The 24105-nt window shown below is 40.7% G+C and overlaps 1 protein-coding gene across 1 annotated transcript; it reads left to right on the plus strand.

The window, feature by feature from the left end:
- The first annotated feature begins 3197 nt into the window (after positions 1–3197).
- Positions 3198–23184, plus strand: fam20a (FAM20A golgi associated secretory pathway pseudokinase). The gene is made up of 11 exons (XM_006635388.3): positions 3198–3751; positions 11391–11584; positions 12243–12293; positions 14323–14401; positions 15130–15222; positions 18852–18967; positions 19926–20106; positions 20680–20789; positions 21971–22052; positions 22156–22215; positions 22631–23184. Exons 1-11 carry the CDS (start codon positions 3363–3365, stop codon positions 22884–22886), a joined length of 1611 nt encoding a protein of 536 aa, XP_006635451.2. The 5' UTR covers positions 3198–3362; the 3' UTR covers positions 22887–23184.
- The last annotated feature ends 921 nt before the right edge of the window (positions 23185–24105 follow it).

Below are 24105 nucleotides of genomic sequence, written 5' to 3' on the forward strand. Positions count from 1 at the left end.
AATTAAGACACAAAGCATCAGACTGTTCTGTCTCAGTTTTTGCACTAGAAAAATATGAAATGGTAGCACTTCTTTCCATGAGAACATTGTCTGTAAATACACACAAAAAAGCATGATCTAAGGGAATCTCTGTCTCCACCCAGCCTCATGAAACAGATGTTTAGCCACACAGCAAAAATGATCGTGCCTGAAAATCGATAGTAATCTTGCAATCAGGATCAAGAACAAGCAATAAGGAATCAGCTCAGCTATACTACTAAACTCCTCACATAAAGGGGTAGTAATGAAGGCTTTGGATGTTCTCTTCAGTTGTGCCATCTGTGATTTATCACGAGATCCTCAGCCACTACAGCATATTTAGCATTGACTGGAGGAATGACGCAGCTTTCACCAGCAACACTTTTAGGCTCACTGGCAACTTTTGGGGGTTCCTATTGACTCAGGCTGAAACCTGGCCTCACCCTGTAGTCGGAAGAACGTTTAATGTGTGAGCCACTGGAGAACCCCAATAGATTTATCCAAAACAAAAAAAAATAGTTAATGAACTGATATGAGAGTGGGCAACATCATTCAAAGCAGCACTTCTCTAAATAAAAATAGCCTATACTGCAAAGTGGGAAAGCAAAAGAAAAAAAACCCCGGGAAGTCACAAAAAAACGCAGCTGAAGGTGCCCTCAAGAGCTGGAGTGTGTCCATTGAGCTGCTATCCAACTGATCACCCAGCCTTGAGAACAAGGGTTTAAAAAAATCCTTTTTAAATCATTTCTCATTTACAAGGATGACCAGGAGACTGCATTTATCTTGCAAGGCATTTACTGGAGCAATTGGAGTGAAGTACGGTATCTTGTTTAAAGGTACAGTACAAGAATCTCAGGTAATGCCCAGTTAGTGAATGGTAAAGTCAGATAATTTAATTGGGGGTCCTCTAAGTAAAATCCTTTTAGCTTAAACACTAAAAAAAATTGGCCTCCTATCTAACATCAAGTCCTGATGTCCATCCATTATGAGTCACTTATCCTGATCAGGGTCTTGGAAACCAAAAGCATCAAATGCAGGATGGGCTTGAAAGCAGATGGCTGCACCACCTCTGGACCTCAGGATTACAGAGTAGTGGACAGTTTAGAACAGCCTGTCACACCTAGCCAGTGTATCACTGGGAGCTGCGAGGAAGAACTTCGAAGAAAGCCCATGTGAACTCAGAAACTACACATAAACGTTTTTTTCCTGGGACCATATGTGTAGTAGAAGGTGACAAAACCTCCCTCAGGATCTTGGATAGTGTTGAAATGACCCCTATAATTCGACACAACCCTTGGATGCAGCAGAGCCTTGAAGCTGTCTTGGGAGTGATGTTTAGATTAGTGGCTGTGATCGAATCCCTGAAGGGGCAGAGGAGCACCTGTCAAACAAACTTTATGTTTGTTTGGATAAAGTCCAGTCAGGAAAATGGCTGACTGGAATGTGTGGCCTGGGAAGCCAGGAGCTGTGAGGCTGACTGGAAGCCTGGAGAATAAAGGCAGACAGGGCAGCCTGCTGCAGTGTAGCTGACAGGACAGAAATGGCGCTAACTTCAGGAGATTCTGGAAGTCGAAATAAAAGTGGCATTTCGGAGAATCAGAGTCGCATAAAGACAGGTGCATGAAGCAGGCAGGGATTTCCACTGTTCCAGGTAGCTCAATGTCAGAGCACTGTATCAGTGAAAGACAAGGGATGTACAGATAGACAGCCTGACCTAGTCCTCAGGGGCTGGGATGGAATGTGAGTGCTCATGGGAATGTTGAAGTTACCCATGGCAACCGCAGGCAGTGGGCAGCTCCCAACCCAGGAGTGACACCACGTTGATGGACATCTAAAAGTGAAATGAGAGATCCATCAATGTGTCAGTGCCATAAAGCAGTGACAAAAATGTCACACTAGACTTTTGTATGCTGCTTTGGTTTTGTGTGCAGCAAATGTCTTGGTGAGACCCTGTAGTCTGTGTAATTTTCCTCCGTGTGTGTGCCATTCTGAGATCCTGAAAATAAGTGGCCGAAATTGAATCTATTTTGCATAAAGTGTTAGTCTCTGACCTCATAAGAAACCTTCGAAGAAGAATAATGTCCCAGGCACTTGTCATCGACTTTGACAATGAAACTATTCAGTGAAAATAGACTCCTAATAACCATGAAACATTCCACACTGCAAAGACTTGCCACAGCTCTCACGATCAGCACTTGATAATCAGAGGTCTACCCAAACTGCACACCTGGCAATTATGAATTATTCTTTGATCTATGACTGGGAAATCATTGCATCATATAAAGGAATTTCCTTCTTCATCAGAAGATAAACATTTGTATTTCATTTTAAAAAATACAATAAGGTACAAAATATTTACTAGCATATTTAATGCTTCCAAACTGCAGTAAAATATGTAGCGATACACGTATATTAATTTTCTACTTAAAATTGTTTTGTGTTAATGGGTTAACGTTTAACAGAAAGTGCTATGAATTGTAAAAAGGTCATGATCTTTTCTAATTTGAATATTTACAAAATCATGCTTCTTTTCTTATTACTGTTACTTTACTTATTATCAGTGCTATAGTACTTTAAGCGCCTTGGGGCAACCTTGTTGTGAAAGGCGCTATATAAAAATAAATTGAATTTAATTGAAAATGTAATACTATGTTATCTTACAATACATATCTTAACCATCCCATTCAATACCTTCATTATTATGAACTGTCCCAATACTACAGTAACATTTGACAAGGTTAAGAAATGGTATGCTGAAGATCAATTGTATTCTTTTTTTATAACACCAGGAACAATGACAACATAAGATCCACCTCTGTACATGTTCTGCTTGACACCCCCCAGATGACAAATGGCATTCCAAACTTAGAAGTGTGTTTTGTGCCTCTCAGTTGCCAAAAAACGAACATTTGTACAGTGCGTACACTTCTGAGGAAGCTAAAGAGGGAAAAAAATGAGTAGAAAGGAAAGAATAGAAGGTGCTAATCTAAACCAGAGGCAATGCTGGATTCCACAAACATGCTGAAAAAACAAAGAAGGAAAACTTTGCCCTCATCGCTGGAGATCCTGGTTTGCTCATTTCCCTGTTTGCTTGCAATCCACCAGCCCTTTGATTTCGCCTGGTTCCTCCTGCCGTCTCTCTGACTGGCTCACAGTGCGAACGGGGGCTGAGTCTACAGGGAAGTGGGAAGGTGCAGCTGGAATGTTGCCTAGGAGCTGCGAAATGCTGCTGCTGCTGCTGCTGTCTCAGTACAGTCTGGCAGGACAGAAGCACTGGATGCCAGATCAGGAATGCTAGCAGGGGGAAGCCAGAGAGTCTGCAGAGAGCCGAACACGCCACGATCATGTGGATGAGAAGAGATAGGCTGCTGGTGTCTGCCATCCTCACGACCATTCTCACTGCCGACATTTACTTTGTCCTTCTACCCAAACTGCAGGAGAAGTACTTTGGGAATGAATGCACTTGTCGGGATTCTCCGGCCAGCAGCACTGGCGACAAGCTCACGGGTCACTGGCACAACACTTCCATGACTGCCAGAAGTCCTCCACGGGGATCAGATGGGATGCCAACTTCCCCCGAGTCTCAGACGGTGAGATCGGGATCCAAACTGGAGCAGCTTTTCACCCACCCATTATACAACATCCGCACTCCGCGCCTAGGGCCAGACGAGACCCTGCTCCAGCCACAGGAATCGATGAGCTACTACAAGAGGAAAGTGTCCCGATGGAACAGGTACAGGGCCATTCTCACCCTCTTAAAACAACCTCATTCTAATTCTCCAGGGAGAATCTTTGAACAATACATTCCACAGGTTGCAGCTCTTCCAAAGCAGGTGAAACGAGTAACGCTTTAAGCATGAAGGGTGAGTGCACAGTAATGGATGTTTGATCAAGAAAATAAAAAGAGCTTTTTAGACCCTTTTCTCCAAACTTTAGTCCATGTTCAAACAGTACTGATAAAAGCAGCAGCACAACTAAAGAGAAATATTAACTCTTTGCTTTTCTGGAAGGTGAATCATTCTTGGGTTCATAATTCTCTATTTGGGCAATACAATTACACTTCCTGTATTAATGTCTACCCAAAGCTGGAAGCCCAAAAATACTGTCAGTAGAATATGCATACATATACGGCACATTGGTACTGTAGGTACAGCAAGGGAGTGGGAGCAGGAAAGAACTGGTATAACTGGTGTAACAGATAACATGACTCTTAACAAAAGAGAAGTACATCAGGATCCGGCTTTTCTTTGCTGCAGGATTTCATTTAGACAATACTGTAGAAATCTAATATATGTACCACGGATGTGAAAGTAAAATTGGCCCTAGGTGTGAGTGTGTGCCCTGTGATGGACCGGCGTCCCATCCAGGGTGTATCCTGTCTTGTGCCTGTTGCTTAGCCAGATAGGGTCCAGCTCTCCCATGACCTGGAATTGGATGGTGTACTGTAGTTAAAAAAAGGATGGATGTGGAATCTGTAAAACTAAACCATACCTAGAATAAAATATAGATTCATTGATAACGTTTATACATAGGTAGATTTATTAAAGTTCACCTTTCTTTGGTTGGTTCTTTCTCTGCACACAAAAGAACTGCAGTTTATGAGTTCTGAGCATTGATGGAGGAAGATGAGGCTGGCTGTGCATCTATAGGCCTACATCAGCACCAACATCAGCAGGCCATAAGGATGCTTCAGGAGGCAGGACCCTCCTTCTGTATTCCACTCTTTTTGAATGATTTGCAGTAGTCCTGTAGCCTTTTTCTCCACTATCTGCACATCCTAAATCCAGCCAGTGGGTCTGCTTTTCCTCTCTCTGCTGAACAATATACAGTGCCTTGCGAAAGTATTCGGCCCCCTTGAACTTTTCAACCTTTTGCCACATTTCAGGCTTCAAACATAAAGATATAATTTTTTTATTTTATGTGAAGAATCACCAACAAGTGGGACACAATTGTGAAGTGGAACGAAACTTTTTTAACTAATAAAAAAATGAAAAGTGGGGCGTGCAAAATTATTCGGCCCCCTTGCGTTAATACTTTGTAGAGCCACCTTTTGCTGCGATTACAGCTGCAAGTCGCTTGGGGTATGTCTCTATCAGTTTTGCACATCGAGAGACTGAAATTCTTGCCCATTCTTCCTTGCAAAACAGCTCGAGCTCAGTGAGGTTGGATGGAGAGCGTTTGTGAACAGCAGTTTTCAGCTCTTTCCACAGATTCTCGTTTGGATTCAGGTCTGGACTTTGACTTGGCCATTCAAACACCTGGATACGTTTATTTGTGAACCATTCCTTTGTAGATTTTGCTGTATGTTTGGGATCATTGTCTTGTCGGAAGATAAATCTCCGTCCCAGTTTCAGGTCTTTTGCAGACTCCAACAGGTTTTCATCCAGAATGGACCTGTATTTGGCTGCATCCATCTTCCCCTCAATTTTAACCATCTTCCCTGTCCCTGCTGAAGAAAAGCAGGCCCAAACCATGATGCTGCCACCACAATGTTTGACAGTGGGGATGGTGTGTTGAGGGTGATGAGCTGTGTTGCTTTTACGCCAAACATATCGTTTTGCATTGTGGCCAAAAAGTTCGATTTTGGTTTCATCTGACCAGAGCACCTTCTTCCACATGTTTGGGGTGTCTCCCAGGTGGCTTGTGGCAAACTTTAGACGAGACTTTTTATGGATATCTTTGAGAAATGGCTTTCTTCTTGCCACTCTTCCATAAAGGCCAGATTTGTGCAGTGTAAGACTGATTGTTGTCCTATGGACAGACTCTCCCACCTCAGCTGTAGTTCTCTGCAGTTCATCCAGAGTGATCATGGGCCTCTTGGCTGCATCTCTGATCAGTCTTCTCCTTGTCTGAGCTGAAAGTTTAGAGGGACGGCCAGGTCTTGGTAGATTTGCAGTGGTCTGATACTCCTTCCATTTCAAGATGATCGCTTGCACAGTGCTCCTTGGGATGTTTGAAGCTTGGGAAATCTTTTTGTATCCAAATCCGGCTTTAAACTTCTCCACAACAGTATTACGGACCTGCCTGGTGTGTTCCTTGGTCTTCATGATGCTCTCTGCGCTTTCAACAGAACCTTGAGACTATCACAGAGCAGGTGCATTTATACAGAGACTTGATTACACACAGGTGGATTCTATTTATCACCATCAGTCATTTAGGACAACATTGGATCATTCAGAGATCCTCGCTGAACGTCTGGAGTGAGTTTGCTGCACTGAAAGTAAAGGGGCCGAATAATTTTGCACGCCCCACTTTTCATTTTTTTATTAGTTAAAAAAGTTTCAAAAATCCAATAGATTTCGTTCCACTTCACAATTGTGTCCCACTTGTTGGTGATTCTTCACATAAAATAAAAAAATTATATCTTTATGTTTGAAGCCTGAAATGTGGCAAAAGGTTGAAAAGTTCAAGGGGGCCGAATACTTTCGCAAGGCACTGTAACATAATCACGCATATCTCCCAGTTTACTGCTTTTTGCTCCGCTTATTTATCTGCGATGGTAGCTGAAATGTGATCTACTCCCTCTACCCTGGACACTATTCCTATATCCCTACACGAAGTTATCTTACCAGCTATTTATCTATTTGTTATTAGCCTCATCAACGAGTTTCTAAAATCTCATCCTGTGCCTGCAGGCTTGAAGTCTCCTGCTATCACACTGGTGTGAGATACAACTGGCCAGTCCAGCCAAGTGCTTAACAACCTCCACCATTTACCTTTTCGTGAAAAAAAAACTGTCACAGGAGGTAGCAGCTCAATTATAATCTTATTGTGCACTCAATGAGCTCTTAAAAGGTCAGAGCACATTAGTGATACTAGCAGTCCCCTTCATTGGCATTGGTTTGGTTCTGTTTGAAAGCCAGCAGCTAATTAGTTAATCATGGCTGATGTTCTTCACTTACTCAGGATGTTCTGTGCTGGAACATCAGTATTTACATGATGCCCCCAGGTCGGTCATATTATTTGTTATCATTTGGGTATCACTGCTATGTTGATGACTCTCATATCTAATTCCAAAACATCTATATACTAATACTGTATCTGTTTACCACCGCAACATTTGCTGATCTGTCTAACATTAAGATGAGGATGCAGCCAAGCTCTTAGTCTTAGGGTAAACTGAAAGACCAAGGTTTTCCTCAAATACTCCCATCATCAGCATCACAGTATTGCTTTCTTTAATGTCGTTTTTGGCTGTGCTGAAATTTGAGGTGAATATTAGGAATATCACAGGGGCATCTTACATAATATTGTTCAGTAAAAGCCATGGTGTGACCACGAAATATGCCTTGTCTTAATTGACTTTATTAAAGGTCTACTACTGTTATCAGTTGTTTACTCGGGTATACTCTACCTAAAGTACAAAATAGGTTTCAGAATATGATCAGAATTCAACCATCTTTGTATTAATTTAAAGTAATCTGCATGAACACATGTCTCCATAACATTAACGGGGTTCCAGGAAAACCTGGAATTGCCTATCTAGTTCTTTGGCATACTGTACATGTAAGGTGCTAGATGGTTTAGAACAAGATGAAGGATTTACTTACCAGTCTGGAGGAGGCTCCACACAAAAGGTGCCCTACCATCCACTCAAAACCAATTTACAAAGTTACCCTTGGTTTCAGTAAGTCATTTCACTGCACTTTTTCTTTCATTTTCTTTTTGCTTCTGTTTTATACAGTATGTTGTGTGCTATTGTACCATGCTTGGAGTTTCTCGAAAAGTACTAATAAATAAAATAAATACATTTACATGCTTTCTCATTGTGGTGAGGAGCCATTGAGGGCAGGGGCATTGACTCTCAGGAAGTGGCTCCTTCCTGGCGTATGTTACACAGCTGTGATGTTGGTCACCAAGCAGGGACTCACTCATCTGGCCAGAATCCCAGCATTCCAGTTCAGAACAAGATACCATAAAGATTCACAATCTCTGCTCTCTGTAGTCTCTGCTATTTTTAAAGAAACGCAGCGTTATTCGGTTTGCTTGTCATCTTGCTCTTGAAAAACAACAATAGGGGAATAAAGCAACAACTGTGAAGACTGTAAAATTAAAAGCAGGGGATTGTCCTGTTACAGGAAATCATTCTTTCAACGAACCTTGTTAGGTGATGTTCCAATGTTGCAGAGAAATGGGCTAAGAAAAGCTTCTCCTTGACCCTCTCTGTTCAACGCTATGAGGGTGTCCATTAAGTAGGATAACTTATAACATCTGAGGGGAGAAGTCCGGGGCACTTTAGTCTAATTGGGACCCTGATTTCAACTCTGACTACTTTATATTGCCTTACTGTGCTCACAAGGATGATGCAGCAATGTCTCCATGCATGCCTTTGGCTCTCTGTATTTCACACACCCAGTATGCACAAGGAAACCAAACCCTGACCAGAGCTTTAGAATTACACAGCTTGCTGCACCATGAGAGCAGGAAAGGGTGGGAATTAGGTTGATTTCGCCTCTCCAGGGATCCTAAAAGTTTGCGTGATATGGATAAACAGAGAAAAAACACGATCTTGGAAGGGAGCTAAAACCCATGTGATACATTTAAGGATCAGATGACAAAACAAACTAGGTAGATCTTTAACACTTTCCCCATTTTAGGTTCATTCAGAAATTGTATCTGACGTTTTTAATAACTGTGGGTTATTCATTCTGTACAAAGAGGAGATTATGACCACTTTGTCTCCTTTGAAAGAATGTCAAATTTTCTTCAGGTGTGGTACAGCAGATAGCAGATCTGGCAAATGGGATATATCCTGCACTTCAGACATCTCTTAACAGTCCCGTTAGAGTATTTCTGCACTGTGTTAGGAGTAACTAAAACAAACACAAAAGGCAGAAGCATCAGTTTAACAATCACACACTCTCGGGATTTAAAATAAAGATTTAGAATGGGATTTATAATATAGAGATGAGTTACAAAACTACAGAATACAAACACATAATGAATTCAGTTTGTGACTTGTCATATCAGGAATTAAATCCCCTCTCACAAAGTGCTATGATCAACTCCAAACTGAAAATATACTACAAAAGTACAGGAATAACCCAACACATTCAGAGTGGTACTTTTGGAATCACAGCACATGTATGGAAGACGCATGTGCAGTGTGCTGATTGTAGTTCAAAATGTCCCACTTACACAAGTCAAGTAAATTAAACCTCAGACCTGGCTTCAGCAATAGTACAATACACAAGTATTGGAATGCTTTTCCATTGCGAAGCAGGGAATCTGGATAAACATGTAAATTAGGACATGTTGTGCAATCTCTCAGTATTGTGAGAGGAGCCTGTTTTGTGACCTGTGGCAAAAATGTTTCTAATTGCCAGGGCAGCCACAAGGGACTGTAAAGCAGTATGGCTAGACTTCTTCCAAAACAAACATGCAAACAGAGCAAAAGAGCAAAAACACATTATCGAAAAATTTGAATTTGAATTTTGAACTTATTCCCTTCTACATTTGTCACACTCTCTAATGCTTCCCCACTGCAGTACTTGAAGTTCAAAAATAGTGTTAATAAATAACTAGGGAGAAATTAGATATTTGGCCCTTCCAATTGAAAATATAGCTAAGGTAATCCTGGAGAAGGTGAAATGCTTTCTGAGAAGTCAGAGCTGAGGGTTTAGAAGTTGAATCAGGAACATTGGTGATTTTAAGATTAGGATTGTATCCACAAGTATTTGAAGTAAAATCACACAAGGTGATCGATTGAGAAAAACAAAACTGAATGACTTCAAAGAAATTGCATGGAAAGTGAAAGGGGGGCAGTTTGTCTCCAAACCCCATAAAAGAATAATGTTATGGTTAAACTGTGGAAGTTCTTGACCATGTCTTTGACCACACACAAATTCTAAAAAAGAGCTCATAAGCATTTACCTATGTGTAGTCTCTGTGTAGAAAACATGTATTCTGTGAATACATGTGAGAACTCCAGGGAAAGCACCTTTCTAAGTGTTTCAGTTTCTGTGTGGGCTCCCAATACATTGCCACTAAAAATACATCCCGTGCAAAAATGTATGTTTATCTTCAGTGGGGTTTTTTTAATTGATATAATTATCGCAATTGTGCTAAGGTACAGCATAAGCAAAACCCTTTAAAAATAACCTTAAGAAGAAGCTGCCAGTAACTGGTGTGTATGTGTGCGTAAAATCCACTGTGACCACACTGTGCTGTGGTTCTGACAGAGAGAGCTGTGCCGATTAGGACTAGCCATGAAGACAGGACTGCAGCAGGCCATGTCCTGTTTCGAGTGGGTACAACCAGTCATTTTGTGACTCACTCCATTGCACTTACTTGGAGGACATAATAAACGTGTTGCAGCATAGATGTAATTTTTGTAATCTGTCTGCGGTATTGCGCCCAGGTAATGTGTAATCAGACTGAACTCTTCCTACCCTTAATAGTATAGGGGGGAAAAGATCACAGTAGATGTGAACAGTGCTAGTCTGCCTTGAGATTATCCCTGAGGCCAGCCTGTGGATTGCATTGCAAAATCTAGAAATCCAGAAATCTCAAACTAAATATGTAAAAAGATATATCAGCATTTTGGGCTTAGTACAAACGACAACAGATTATTTTACAATCGTGTTTAACTGCAGACCCAAGAAATCCAAGAACAAATCTAGCCTTGTAATGGCAAAGAGGGAAAATGTATTGTGAAGTCTACAGCTCAGAGTAGTAGTTATTGAACACCACAAATGTCAAGAATGTACATTGAGGGTGAAAGGCTTTCAGAGCTTCAGAGTACAAGAATCTAAATCAAGATAAAAGTATTGGGCACAAGTCACAGTGTACCGCAGCCTTAAAAATTAGCACGGACTTGAGGACAAAACAATTCTATGGCAGGGCACATGAAAAAATCAGAGCAAATCAATGCTCTTCAAAACATTACTAAAGTCAATTAGTCTTTCCTCATTTCACTGATTGTCATTTAGTTAAATCAAGCACAGTCGTTGATGTAGCCACTGCATCTCTCATAAACTAGCAATCTTCAAATGCAGGTGCAAGATGGACTGTTTATACAAATGGAGGAGGCCATTTGTCCCATTTAGTTTGTTTGGTTACTAACAGCCACTGTACAGTAATTGATCCAAGGATCTTGACCAGCCACGACTTGCAAAAAGCAGGAGATAAATTTCAACAACATGACCGGATAGCTTGCTTCAAATGCCCACCACCCTTTGTGTTAAAAAATGGTTCCTGTGTTGAGTTTTGAGTTAGTTTCCATTTACGTCCTACGATTTGTGTGCTCCTGCTGTTTCTGAAGTCTCTAGCGTCACAGGTCTTTGTCAAAATGAGATAAAGTTTTGGTCCCTGACAGCAGTGTCCCTTACACCGCCTGTGGAAATATTCTTGTGTTTCTCTTTCCTCAACAGACATCAGAAGTATTACAGTGCAGCGGCAGCAGCTATCAATATTTCCTTCCCCTCTAATACCGTGACCTTTGACCCCGAAGCCAGCTGGGTAAAGTTCCACCTGGGAATAAACCGCTATGCTCTGTACTCCCGTGATGATCCCAGTATTGATCAGCTGCTGCGAGACCTGGGGAGCACCCCCATTATCAGCGCAGGTGAGAAAGTCCAACCTGCCCTGCCGAAAACAGAGAGAAACAGACACTGAATCATATTGGAACAAAGCGAGGTTAATTCACCTGAAAAACAAATATCCCGGCTCCCAGCACACTTCCCAGGTCAAACCATATAGAATAATATTGATATTATACTCTTACAGCATTCTGCAGTTACTTCAGGCAGCTCTTTGTTTTAAACCATTAAACCATTTTGATTAATTTAAACTTCTCTTAAATGTTAGACACATTTTCCAATGTATCAGATACAGCAGTCAATTTAAGATTGCACATTTATGTGTATATTTTAACATACTGAAGCATGCTTTCTTTTGGTAAAAATATGAAAATACATGTCTCTGAGGCAGCATGACAGATTTTCTTCACATGCCAGATTAAATTCTTAGTTTATGTGGGTACTTTGTAATACAAATACCCCTCTTTCAGCTTCCTGTAGGAGTCAGAGTTTGAGATTGTCGTCAGCAAGGTGATCTGACTGGTGTCCCATATCTAGATATATACACCAGTGTTCACCTACAGGTTACACTAGACTGTATTTCAAAAGAAGTGTACATGGTTAGTTTTCTATGGTATCCAAAACAAACATGGTCCACATTAACAATGATCCCCTTTCCAAATATTTTTTTTCTTTCTCACACAGATTACACTCAAGATGAGAAAATTCTCAAAGGCATGTGTGACTGCTCTCAAGGTAAAAAGCCTTTGTGAGACATTAAGGTTTCCAGAGAAACTCATATCTTTTAGATTATCTAGATACTGTCTTCAAAAACATTCTTTAATTTTAAAGCAGAAATTGAAACCAAACCAATTCTTCAATTTTTAACTAGATTACAGATTGCATGTTTGTTTTTCAGAAAAATGTTTTATTTTTTTATTTAAAAATAAGATTTATATTTCTTTAGCAGAACAGTATCACTTGTGTAACATGAACAACTTTCACTAGAAGGCCTAGACAAAATCTAGAGTTCTGTTAGAATATTTAAAGTATCCAGATACTAGGGAAATGTGAAACAATAGAAATACTACTGTTGTATACATTAATCAACTGTAAGCATTCCTGACGTTAAGTATGACCTAAAATCAAATATCCTTGGCATCTTCTGAATAAGATACTTAATATTATTTCTGAGTGGTGTTGTGGTTAGCATTAGTGTCTCACAGTTCTGGGGGTCCTGGTTCAATAAAGTGGGTTAACTGGCTTGTGGTAAAATTGGCCCTGGTGTGAGTGTGTGTGTCTGTACAGTACTGTATGTGCCCTGAAATGTGACTGTACATTGGGTTACTGCTGAAGTGCCCACATGATTATAATGGTAGCTATAAGATTTTATTTCCCCCCTCCGGAAATCTGGTCTTTAAATCCTGACCCTGATCAGTGTGAGCGTGTGAGAGGACAATTCCTCCTGCTTATGCAGGATTCTCCTGCACTGTCTTCCACACAAGAGAAAACTCTGCTGGCACTATCTCTCAAACTGCAGTCATGCACAAATGAATATGAGCTGAGCATGTGAAGGCATTCCAAGCCTGAGAAGTTTAGCTCCACTGCCAGTTTTCCTTAAGTTAAAGTCCCTCTTCCAAGCCACAGTTATATCAAAGACTGATGAGTATTTTTGAGGATGTCTTTCACCCTTCAACCAAAGCTGAGATCCAATCTCACCAAGCAGTAATGCACATTTCAATGCATATTGGTACATTGTTTTTTGCTTTTAAATCAAGTATGTAAACTATCAAGGCAATAAAGTGTTCAGACAACACCACAGCCCCAGGCCCCTATGTGGTAAGTAGCAGAAGCACGCAATATCTTTTGACAAAACCAAAAAAAGAGCAAACAAATGAAAACGCCAGTGAGTGAAGTGATTATCATTGTGAAGTTTAGACATGTCTGGTACAAGAATAGGATAATGAATGTTCCATTAAATTGGCCATATCTAGTGAAAAGCAAGTACAGTTTGTATTACATAATAATCTAGCAGCCAGCTGCCATACAGGTTTAACCCTGCAACTCACAACTGACAGCCCCACTGAAGCTAAGCAGTGGATATGAGACCTCCTGGGAAAAACTGAGGTTGCTGCTGGAAGAGGTGCTAGTGGGGCCAGCAGGCGGTGCTCACCCTGTGGTCTGTGTGGGTCCTAATGCCCCAGTATAGTGAAAGGGACACTGTACTGTAAAAGAGTGCTGTCCTCTCGATGAGACGTAAAACTGACTCCCTGTGGTCACTAAAAATCCTATGGCTTTTCTCGAAAAGAGTAGGGGTGTAACCCTGGCGTCCTGGCCAAATTTCCCATTGGCCCTTACCAATCATGGCCTCCTAATAAGCCCCATACATGAACTGGCTTCATTACTCTGTTCTCCTCCACACTGATATCTGATGTGTGGTGAGCATTCTGGCGCACTATGGCTGCCGTCACATCATCCAGGTGGGGCTGCACATTGGTGGTGGTGGAGGGGAGTCCCCATTACCTGTAAAGCGCTTTGAGTGGAGTGTCCAGAATAGAATTATATAAGTGTTAGCAATTATTATTATTGTGTATGAATGAGTGTTGAATACAGTATTATAAAGCAATAGCTAGAATTAAAAATAAAACATTGGAATTATATTCTTTGATTAGTAACATAATGTTTTAAAAACAGGAAATACTGAAAGAGAGCTGAATGGATATGAATACAGGAGACCAAGTGTCAGGAGAACCTGTTCTTATGGTCTCATCGTCTCTTCCCCCAGTGGTGAAGCCAAGTGGGCACCACCTGAAGCTGGCCCTGAAGTTCCAGGACTTCAGCAAGGCCATGTTCAAACCCAGAAGGTACGCTCTCCTTGAGAAAAGAACCAGTTTATCTCTGCCCTAAAGATATAGGAGGTCAGACTTATGTCAGGAAATACTCAGAATGGAACTTTAAATCCTTAAATGTATTGACACTATTAAAGTCTCGATCTTCAGATTTATGAAACACAATCAGCCAATTCAAGCAAGTAATATAGGCACTTCATTAGTCTACTATTCCCAGAATATAAATATTGTAGTCCTGCATAACTACTAGTTCTGGAGCCCTTGTGAAGCTAGCACACATTGGCAGGTTTATTTCAGCCTTCATAATTAGTGTTAGAATTTGGTTACAACTCATAAGGCTCCCACCTCCAGCCCTTAGTGCTCCAAATCCATTTTAGAGACTTAAACCAGAACTTGGCTGTGAAGAAAGGATAAACTAATCCAGTCAGAACATCCAGTAAATGGCTTTCACTGTTTGGTAAAGAACTGCAAAACTGCTTACAACTTCAAGAGACCCAGTAAGCATGTTAGATGCCAGGGCCTGAGGAACAAACTCCTGTTAGTTAGGGATCCAACGTAGGGCATCTGGATGATGTTTCAACCGTTAAACAGTTCAGCCGAACCTTGAATCGTTACAATAACAAATAATGCTAGCTACCTTGATCAGAACTGGACGTATTTGTCTACTGCTGCCTGATATGAGCACCAACCACCATAGATCGAACCTGCTGTGCTCAAGGCCTCATGACTCTCTTCTTACTCAGGCAGGAAAGAGATGAGGAGACCCCAGAGGATTTCTTTTATTTTGTGGACTTTCAAAGACACAATGCTGAAATAGCTGCTTTTCACCTGGACAGGTAATCTCCCTCTCACACTTTATTATTCCCAAATTCACTTTCCAAAAGATTTTGTACTATGGATTTCACTTTTTACAATATTCTTAGGAAATTCTCTCATGAAATACACTGGAAAGTAATTGAAAATCATTCAAGTTTTAATTTCTGATTTGCATAAGGGGGTTAAAAATAATGAAAATTTGCTACCCCAGAAAATGTGCTGGTCATTATTGCATCTTCATACTTACCTTGAATACAAAATCTCAAAACAAAATTGCTACTCAGAATGGTATTCCTGATCACAATACAGTAGTTCATAATGGACAAGTATATTATATTTAAGTTTTTGGAATACAAATGAATACATACTATATACAGTATATAGGCATTCATATCCTTCAAAATGCCATTTTAATATTGGGTTTTAAATACCCAATTGCTAAATTGCTAAATGGCTGGTCTCTATTACATTGTCTTCTACAATTATTAAAATGAGCTAGGCATCTACTGCCACTTGTTACACATTAACTAAGGGTTTAATGTTTCTGGTAAAACGTTACTGCAGCATGACACAGTAAAACCAATTTGTGTGGTAAAATAACCGGCGTAATTTGTATTTTCTCCCTGTGTGTGCATGGGTTTCTTCCTGTGTTCCAGTTTTCTTCCACAGTCCAAAGACATACTGGTATGTAAATTGGCTTCTGGGAAGACTGGCCCTTTCCTTTTGGTGGGAGTGTGTGCATGTTCTGTGTTTGTATCTGTGGGTGGCCTGTGATGGACTGGCATCCTGTCCAGGGTGTATCCTGCCTTGCGTCTGTCGTTTGCCGGGATAGGTTTTGGCTCCTCCATGATCCTGAAATTCGAAGAAGTGATTAGAAAATGGATGGATAAAATAAATTGGCATTCAAAGGCAAATACGTACACTTAAAAATATTTAAAAGAACTTTTGTGCACTAAATCTATGCAATAAGACAGATTTGTTATGCATGCATAAATCCTTGATTTTTAGGAGCAGGTACCCTTTTATTCCATTTCCTGCCATTTTGAATACACTTCTCTTTTATTAGCAGACTTCTGGTTCTTTGCTATACCACAATTATACATTTGTGAAAATAAACTAAAGGGCCAATATAAGAATTAAGAAGGTTAGATAATAAGGTGAAAAGAATCTAAAAGCTTTTGGGGCTTTCATCTTTTGGGGTTAAGTGTTACCAGGAACACTTAATATCAATAACTGTTAGCAATTAATTTATGGCTGTGTTTCTTGAAACACTTTCAGAAGTTCAGTGCCATTATTTTACCACGGGGAATTCAGCAATAGTTGCAGTTTTGGCAAGCATCACTAGCACGAAAAGACAGCACTAAGGATGAAGAATGAAAGAAAACAAAACTTGACAAAAACTAAAAAGACAATGGATTTCATTAAATGATAAATATAAGAATATGACAGAAGAAAAGCCATTAGTGGGCACACTTAGTTGCTCACCACTCCACTTTTCAGCTCAGTCTATACCTATCCAACCACTCTGATCATGAACAAATACTACTAGTCGAGTGAGGCTGTTGTGACTCTCAGTAGTTAGGTAGACCTTGGTGTCAAGAGGTCTCCAGCCCATCATGTAAGTCGGATGAAACGTTCCTGATTCAAAAGTGATGGCATACAGCAGGCATGTAGGACATGCATGGAATGATTTTTACAATTGCTCCACTATCTATTTACTTCCGATACCTACAGTATCAGTTATATCACCCTGCAGCTCTCAACTGGCTACCCACTGAAGCTAAGCAGGGTTGAGCCTGGTCAGTAACAGTTTGGGAGACCTCCTGGGAAACTATGGTTGCTGCTGGAAGTGGTGCTAGTGGGACCAGTGGGGGGCGCCCACCCTGAGGTCTGTATAGGTCCTAATGCCCCGGTATAGTGGCATGGACACTATACTGTAGTGGGTGCCGTCTTTCAGATGAGATGTTATACCGAGGTCCTGATTCTGAGTGGTCTTTAAAGATCCCCGGGCATTTCTCGATAAGCGTAGCCCGGGCCAAATTTCCCCCCTTGGATTTTACTGTGACTTCCAAATTGTCCCCATGTATGATTGGCTTATACTTGCCCTGAGATGGACTGGTGTGCCCTGCCTTGACCTTGTTTAAAGCAGTCTGGTACATGATATGACTTTTATTTTCTTAAGACCAATGGGTGGAATTCTAATTGTTGTGAATTCAGGAAATCATTTATCGTTTCTCATAGGATAGGTTGCTTTACAGCCTAAATAATGTTGTCCTTTCAATACTTCAATTTTCTCTAGATTTTAAAGATCAAGCACAACTCTTTACATAGTGTTCCAGGTCTAGATGATCGTGACTCAACCAGTTAGTGCAAAAGTCAGAAATCAGTATACATTTGATCTAATGCACTGGTCACAGCATCCAGGATTCTGGATTAGGTTTGATACATAAATATACAATATGAGGGTTTTCAAATGCTCCACCACATAGTGTAAAACCAGGCATGATTTACAGCACTATTCAAGATCTGCCCCTTCCCACACCCTACAAAAATAAAATAGAACATGACTGGAAGGCATGGCTGATGTGACTGAGATTTATGGCGAGGAGGAAGTGTGGTGTAATGGCTTTTGTACTTTCATGCACTGAATTACAATAGTGGTACTAAAGAGGCAAGCCAAGGCAAAGGTTTCCACACCAACACTCAGGGCTGGAATAAATACTTATGAGGAGAGAGATTAGGAACTCTGTGCCAGGCAGCATCTAATTAACTTCTCAGACTGGCAGCTCTCACAATGCAACTCACATCCCTGGTGTTTATAGCAGGAACATGAAAAAAAATATCTAAAGTCTTAGACAAAATGTCAGCATGCACTAAGTGAACCTATACTGTACAGTCTAAGAAGTGGAAATTCGCAAAGGGACTACATGGATGTAATTTAAGATTTGAATGCTGTCTCCTCAGCTTCCAGTTTACTTAACTGTCTACAAACCAATCTGGAAAAAGTATACCCTACCAAACTATTAGAGAATGCTTAATTCCACAAGACCCATCCTGCCCAAAATAGTGGGAAAGGGCCAGTATGTGCTGTGTCTCATGATTCCTGTAAATGGAAAAGCAGCAGCAGATCAGTGAAGTTTCGTCAGTGTGCAGTGCCATGGAGAAAATGGCGGAGTTAAGAGATCTTATGAGGCCTTATTGTAGGTACGTGTGCCTTTGGAGAAACATAGAACACAATAGCAGACCTAGGAAATGAGTCACTTTGCACAACTTCAAATGTTCATGGACAGTGGTTGCTGGATTAAAAACAATTCAGACCACATGAAGCTTTTGTACTGTTATCCACATCTCATGAAGAGCTGCATCAGCTGCTGTTGGCTGAGTGGATATCTGCGAGGATTTAATGGTATTGATGTGGCAGTCTGTCGCAGTACATACTGTATAATGGCGCCTACTGTAATATCCCTGCTATTAAGGATATTCTCTAATTCTCCGGTGGGACAGGTAGGACATATATTGACCTACAGTATGTAAACACACAACCCCTACCCTAGGACTCATCACCATGTCAGTAAAGGAAAAAGAATCACAATCTGATGTCTTTAGGTGACTAAGGTCTTTGTTGTTTCTCTTTTCTCCTCCCCGACAGAATACTAGACTTTCGCAGAGTGCCGCCCGTGGCTGGGAGATTGGTTAACATTACTCAAGAAATCCTCTACACAACACGGAACGAAGACCTGAGGAGTGTCTTCTTCACCTCTCCTGGTGAGTTTTGGCAAATCTATCTGGATGTTAACAGCCACCTCCCCTTCCCTCTGTTCACGTGTGCTTAATCAATGTAGGACACAGTGGGCTCTAACACAAAGCTATAGGTCGTCTACGTGCTACTGATTAATCTTTCTTCTTGCAACTCAAATGGGTTCTCATTGGCTTCTATAAAACACAGTCTCCTTTGGTAAAGACCCTGAATTCTGACTCATGGATAAACAGGTTTACTTTGCAAATAAACTTGTTTACATTACTAAAGTACAGCTGAATCCCATTTCAGCTGGCCCATTTCTGACCATATTCTGATGTGGTGAAAGACTGAGTGACCTCAGCAAATTGATACAGTCTTTAGAGCAAACAGAGAAGTTAAAGAATAACCAGAAGAATTACATGAAGGCCAGCAATACATATTTAGTGTTAAGTGCTTTGAAAGACCCACAGATAAATCTGTGACATGTGCAATGTTTTGCCTCAAGCAGAAGGATTATAGAAAGATTATATATTTTAGGAAAACCTCAGATCCCCCAAAAAATAATTTCATGCAAATCTGCACTGTAGTTTTTGGTTTGAAGGCTGACCTTGGTTCTGTAATTTAATCAACTGGGGCAGAAAAGATTAGTAGTTGGCTAGACTTGCATTGACTGAACGAGCATTTAGAAAAACGTAGCTGGATGAGCCAGAAACAGGTTGACCTGGCGATCACAATTTATGCCTGATCATCTGATGAAGTACCGTGACTCAGAAATGGCCATGGACAGGGGACAAACTGAGAAATCAGTCACCAATCCCCAACTTTCCATGCTTCTCTGGGCCCATTTTGTAAAGTGGTAAAGCTGAACTTAAAACAGCAGTCTAAATAGAAGCCTGCAAGAACAGACCTTCTGTACTTTACCCTGATTGGCCCCAAAGCAGTTTAAAGTGCAGTCACTGTCTAATTCTACGCCCCCTCTTACAGCCAACAACACCTGCTTCTTTGCGAAGTGCCTGTACGTGTGCAAGACGGAGTACGCGGTGTGTGGGAATCCCGACATGCTGGAGGGCTCCTTGTCGGCCTACTTGCCTGGGCTGACCATCGCTCCCCGCCTTTCCATCCCCAATCCCTGGATCAGATCCTATAACTTTGCAGGAAAAGAAGAGTAAGGGCTAGCAAAATACAGCGAAGTTATCGCCTTAAAAAGCACTCCTCACAAGAAGCTTCAGCAAACACTCCCTGCATGTCACCAATCCTAAACCCATACGAACTCCTGCAGGGAACACAGCCTACAGCTCTAATGGTTTGTATTCTCGCACATTATGAGATCACCAGGTCTTAACATGTGAACATTTTAAAGTAAGCCTTCACATTCATGTTACAGCAATGCTATACTTTTATTCTTTATTTGTTTCTGACTTTTAGAGTAACATTTCTTTGAAAGTCCTGCTTTTACTCCTGAATTTATTTGAAGTGATACAAAACGAGCACACTACAATTCACAAACCTCAAGAACCAGTTGCAGGGTCAGATTATCCCCATTTTCCATTTCTGCAAAAGAAAAAACGTGGGGTTGAGTGTGAGGTCAGCTATTCTTGTTTGATGGTACAATTATGTCACAGCTTGCACTCTTTGAGCACCTCCATGAATGTACCTGCCCTGATGTCTGTTTGGAATCACTTAAAAAGTCATATTTGCATCACTGCATTTGAAATCTCTTATGCCTGTCTTTTTCCAGATGGGAAGTGAATCCATTCTACTGTGATGTTGTCAAGCAACTCTACCCGTACAACACTGGAAATAGACTGCTGAACATCATTGACATGGCCATATTTGACTTCCTAATAGGTACACAATGCGACAGGAACTGTAGATGATTCTCAATCATCTGCCAAGAGACTTATTAATAATGTGCAGTGCAAAACCAACCACTGAACATAGCGTATAGTAAAAGTTTTACTGAAAAAGTGAGTTTGGCTTCTCTGTGTTATTTACCAGTAATTTACTGGTGTTCATTCTGAAATGATATTCCTCTCCTTAAATGGTAGTTACAATCACTGTGTGTTAGATCTGGTATATTGATTAGCTTCTGTGCACAGAATGGGGTTTCTATCATTATCCATTATCTATCCTTCCATCTTCTAACTGCTTTATTCAGTTCAGGATTGGGGAGGGGGCAGAGCCCATCCCAGCAAGTAACAGGTGCACAGTAGTATACACCTTGGAGAACATACACAGGGAGAATGGGAGAACATACACACTCCATGAGGACAGCACCTCAGGCCCAGAACTGAACCCAGAGCCTCAGCACTGCAAGGCAGGAATGCTCACCACTGTGCTACCCTTAACCAGTCAGTTATTTTAAATGTTGTAGTTGTGATTAGTGTACCATACCTTCATTTCTATTCTGGTGAAAATGATATTGCTGGGACTCTTCGTTCAACACTTTGTGAAAATAAATGTTAACATATCACTAGCAAGCAGGATGAGTAAAAGTTGCTCTAGCACTGTAAGGGATTGAGAAGGCAAAACACAGTGGATGACCAGTAGTGAAAGATAGTAGTGAAATTATTCTCATATTATAATTATCCGAATTTAACATCTTTTTGAAATAAAAAAAAAATATTTTTTTGAAATAAATTCAAAGTTGAATTTAATGGAATAACATATGCTAAAAACATTAAACACCAAAAACATGGAACATAACTATAGGAACACTGAAATATACCAGCTTACATTATATTTTTTTATTTTAATGTTTTTCATGTTGTTGAGTTAATTCAGGTGGGTAGCTGCGTCAGCATGCGTAGGCTGCAAAGGAACAAGTAATAGGTTTATTCCATGCTGAAAAGAGAAGAAAGAAAACATGTTTGCAGCATGGAATAAACCTATTACTTGTTCCTTTGTTTGGTTAATGTCAGTCATTTGTGGCCAGCAACAGTTAATTTTCATTTCCATTCCAACTCCAACAAGCAGTAACATTTTAGTTGGCTGTCATATTAACCTTGGCTTCTTTTGTTTTCCCTTAGGAAATATGGACCGCCACCACTATGAGATCTTCACAAAGTTTGGAGATGACGGGTTTCTCCTTCACTTTGACAATGCCAGAGGGTATGTAGATCAATAAACTCATGGTCCAATGTTCTTTGCCTGCTTTGTTTTCAAATACCCTACAGCCTCCCTGTTGTGATGTACTGACATGTATTGATTACAGATTTGGCAGACATTCCCGTGATGAGATCTCAATCTTAGCTCCCCTGATTCAGTGCTGCGTGTAAGTACTGTATTTCTAAGCTCTTTTAATTTATGACAATATAACTGAAAATTTTCTGAACATTTTTCGAAAGGCTTCTGGGAGTGTGTGTGTGTGTGTGTGTGTGATTGTGCCAGTATGCTCACCACTCACCAGCTACCACTGAGGAGGAGAACAGAGTGATGAAGCTAATTCATTGCATAAAGTGGCTAGAAAATGGAAGGAATGATTAATGGTTTGTTTTTTAAATAATCCCTTTGTGTGACTCTTAATGGACACGACTTTCACCTCTTACAATTGTCACGTAAGGCACTCAAGTGCAGGTGTTCAAACAGAAGCATATTCTTTAAGAGATTACTAATACTATGCTCTTAGCACGTGAACCAACCTCAGAGCCTTCCTGGTGTGACCTCCTCTCCCGCCCTTTGTGTGCCAGAATCAAGCGGTCCACTCTTCTCCGCCTGAAGCTACTGTCGCAGCCGCAGTACAGGCTGAGTGACGTCATGCGGGAGTCACTGCTACGGGATGGCCTCCGCCCCATCTTGACCGAGCCTCACCTCATCGCGCTGGACCGCCGTCTGCAGTATGTTCTCAGGACGGTGCAGAAGTGTGTGAAAAGGCTGGGCGAGGCACAAGTGGTGGCTGAGGACTTCATTGAATCGAAGAGGACAGTGAACCCCATCAGCAGATAGCACTGACCAAGAGGAAGAAGCGGAGGATCGTGGGAAAGAGGACTATCCCCTTTGTTAGTAAGCACCAAGAACAAGCACTGGATAACTTAAGACGTCTCCATTTTTTCCTAATTTTTATTACCTCGAACCCTTATCAAATGTGTTGGATTTCAGATTTTTCAATTGCTCTGCAGCCTGGAACCCCAGAAAGATTTAATTTAATTTTAAAAGCACAGTCAACAGTTTCTTACTGTTCTGGGAGCAGGCTGTGATGTGGGAAGTGGGAACAGGAAGTGATAAAATAAAAATGTCAATTTAAGTTCAGTCTGTGCCCATTTAATATGCTTTCTGAATTCCTTCACCTCTAATGAGAAAGGTTTTCACATGCCAGCCCAAGGGGTCCAAAGAAATAAGCCATACTTCAATTCTTCTCTGTTATGCAATGGTCTACACAAAACATACAATTTCAAAAACTAAAGTACTACTAAAGCAATAGAACAAACAAAAAGCAGCCACTTTATTCTCTCATCACTGCAGTTTACAGAAGTACTATGGGCACAGTAATTCTTAATAAGCTGGAGAAACAGAATTGTTACAGCACGTCATACTATTACAGTAAAACCACACCCAAAAAACTGTGGTTCTTGCATTGCCCAAACAAAGCAACTGAGCTTTGGGCAAGATGTAGTAAACAGGAAAAACAGTTGAGTAGAATATCAGAGTTTTCAGAAGACATTAACCTGAGGTGACAGCAAATACTTTTAAGTCTTAAAACCAAAAAATAGATTTCCACAAAATGCTCCATGATGAAACATCTCAGTTAAGTGCAGCTGGCTACATTTGTTTCCATACTGTTAAACTACATTTTCTGCCATGTTGCCATGGTTTTCAATGTTACTGAACCATAAAACGCAGTAGTTTGACTTTTTAAAAATTATTACAGGCTCTTCTCCACAAGAAGCAAGAAAAGGTAAAAATGTATAAAAGCATTAGTTAAGAGTCTCGTCTCCCTGGGAAAGTGATACCTATTAAACATCTTGCAGTCTAATGTTTTATGGGTTCCAGACAGACTGAAGCCGCTAATTCCTAGCTGACTCATCAAAAAAGAGCCCTAGGGTTTAGTGTGGTATCAAAAACACCTCGTTGCAAAACATTTAATTCCAATGCAGAAAAACTGTGGTTCAAGCACTGCTGTTTACTGGTCACAAGCACTGTTTGTTAACCAAGGTCCTAAAAGTCT

The sequence above is a fragment of the Lepisosteus oculatus genome, chromosome 9 (genome assembly GCF_040954835.1).
Source record: "Lepisosteus oculatus isolate fLepOcu1 chromosome 9, fLepOcu1.hap2, whole genome shotgun sequence".
Classification (NCBI taxonomy): domain Eukaryota; kingdom Metazoa; phylum Chordata; class Actinopteri; order Semionotiformes; family Lepisosteidae; genus Lepisosteus; species Lepisosteus oculatus.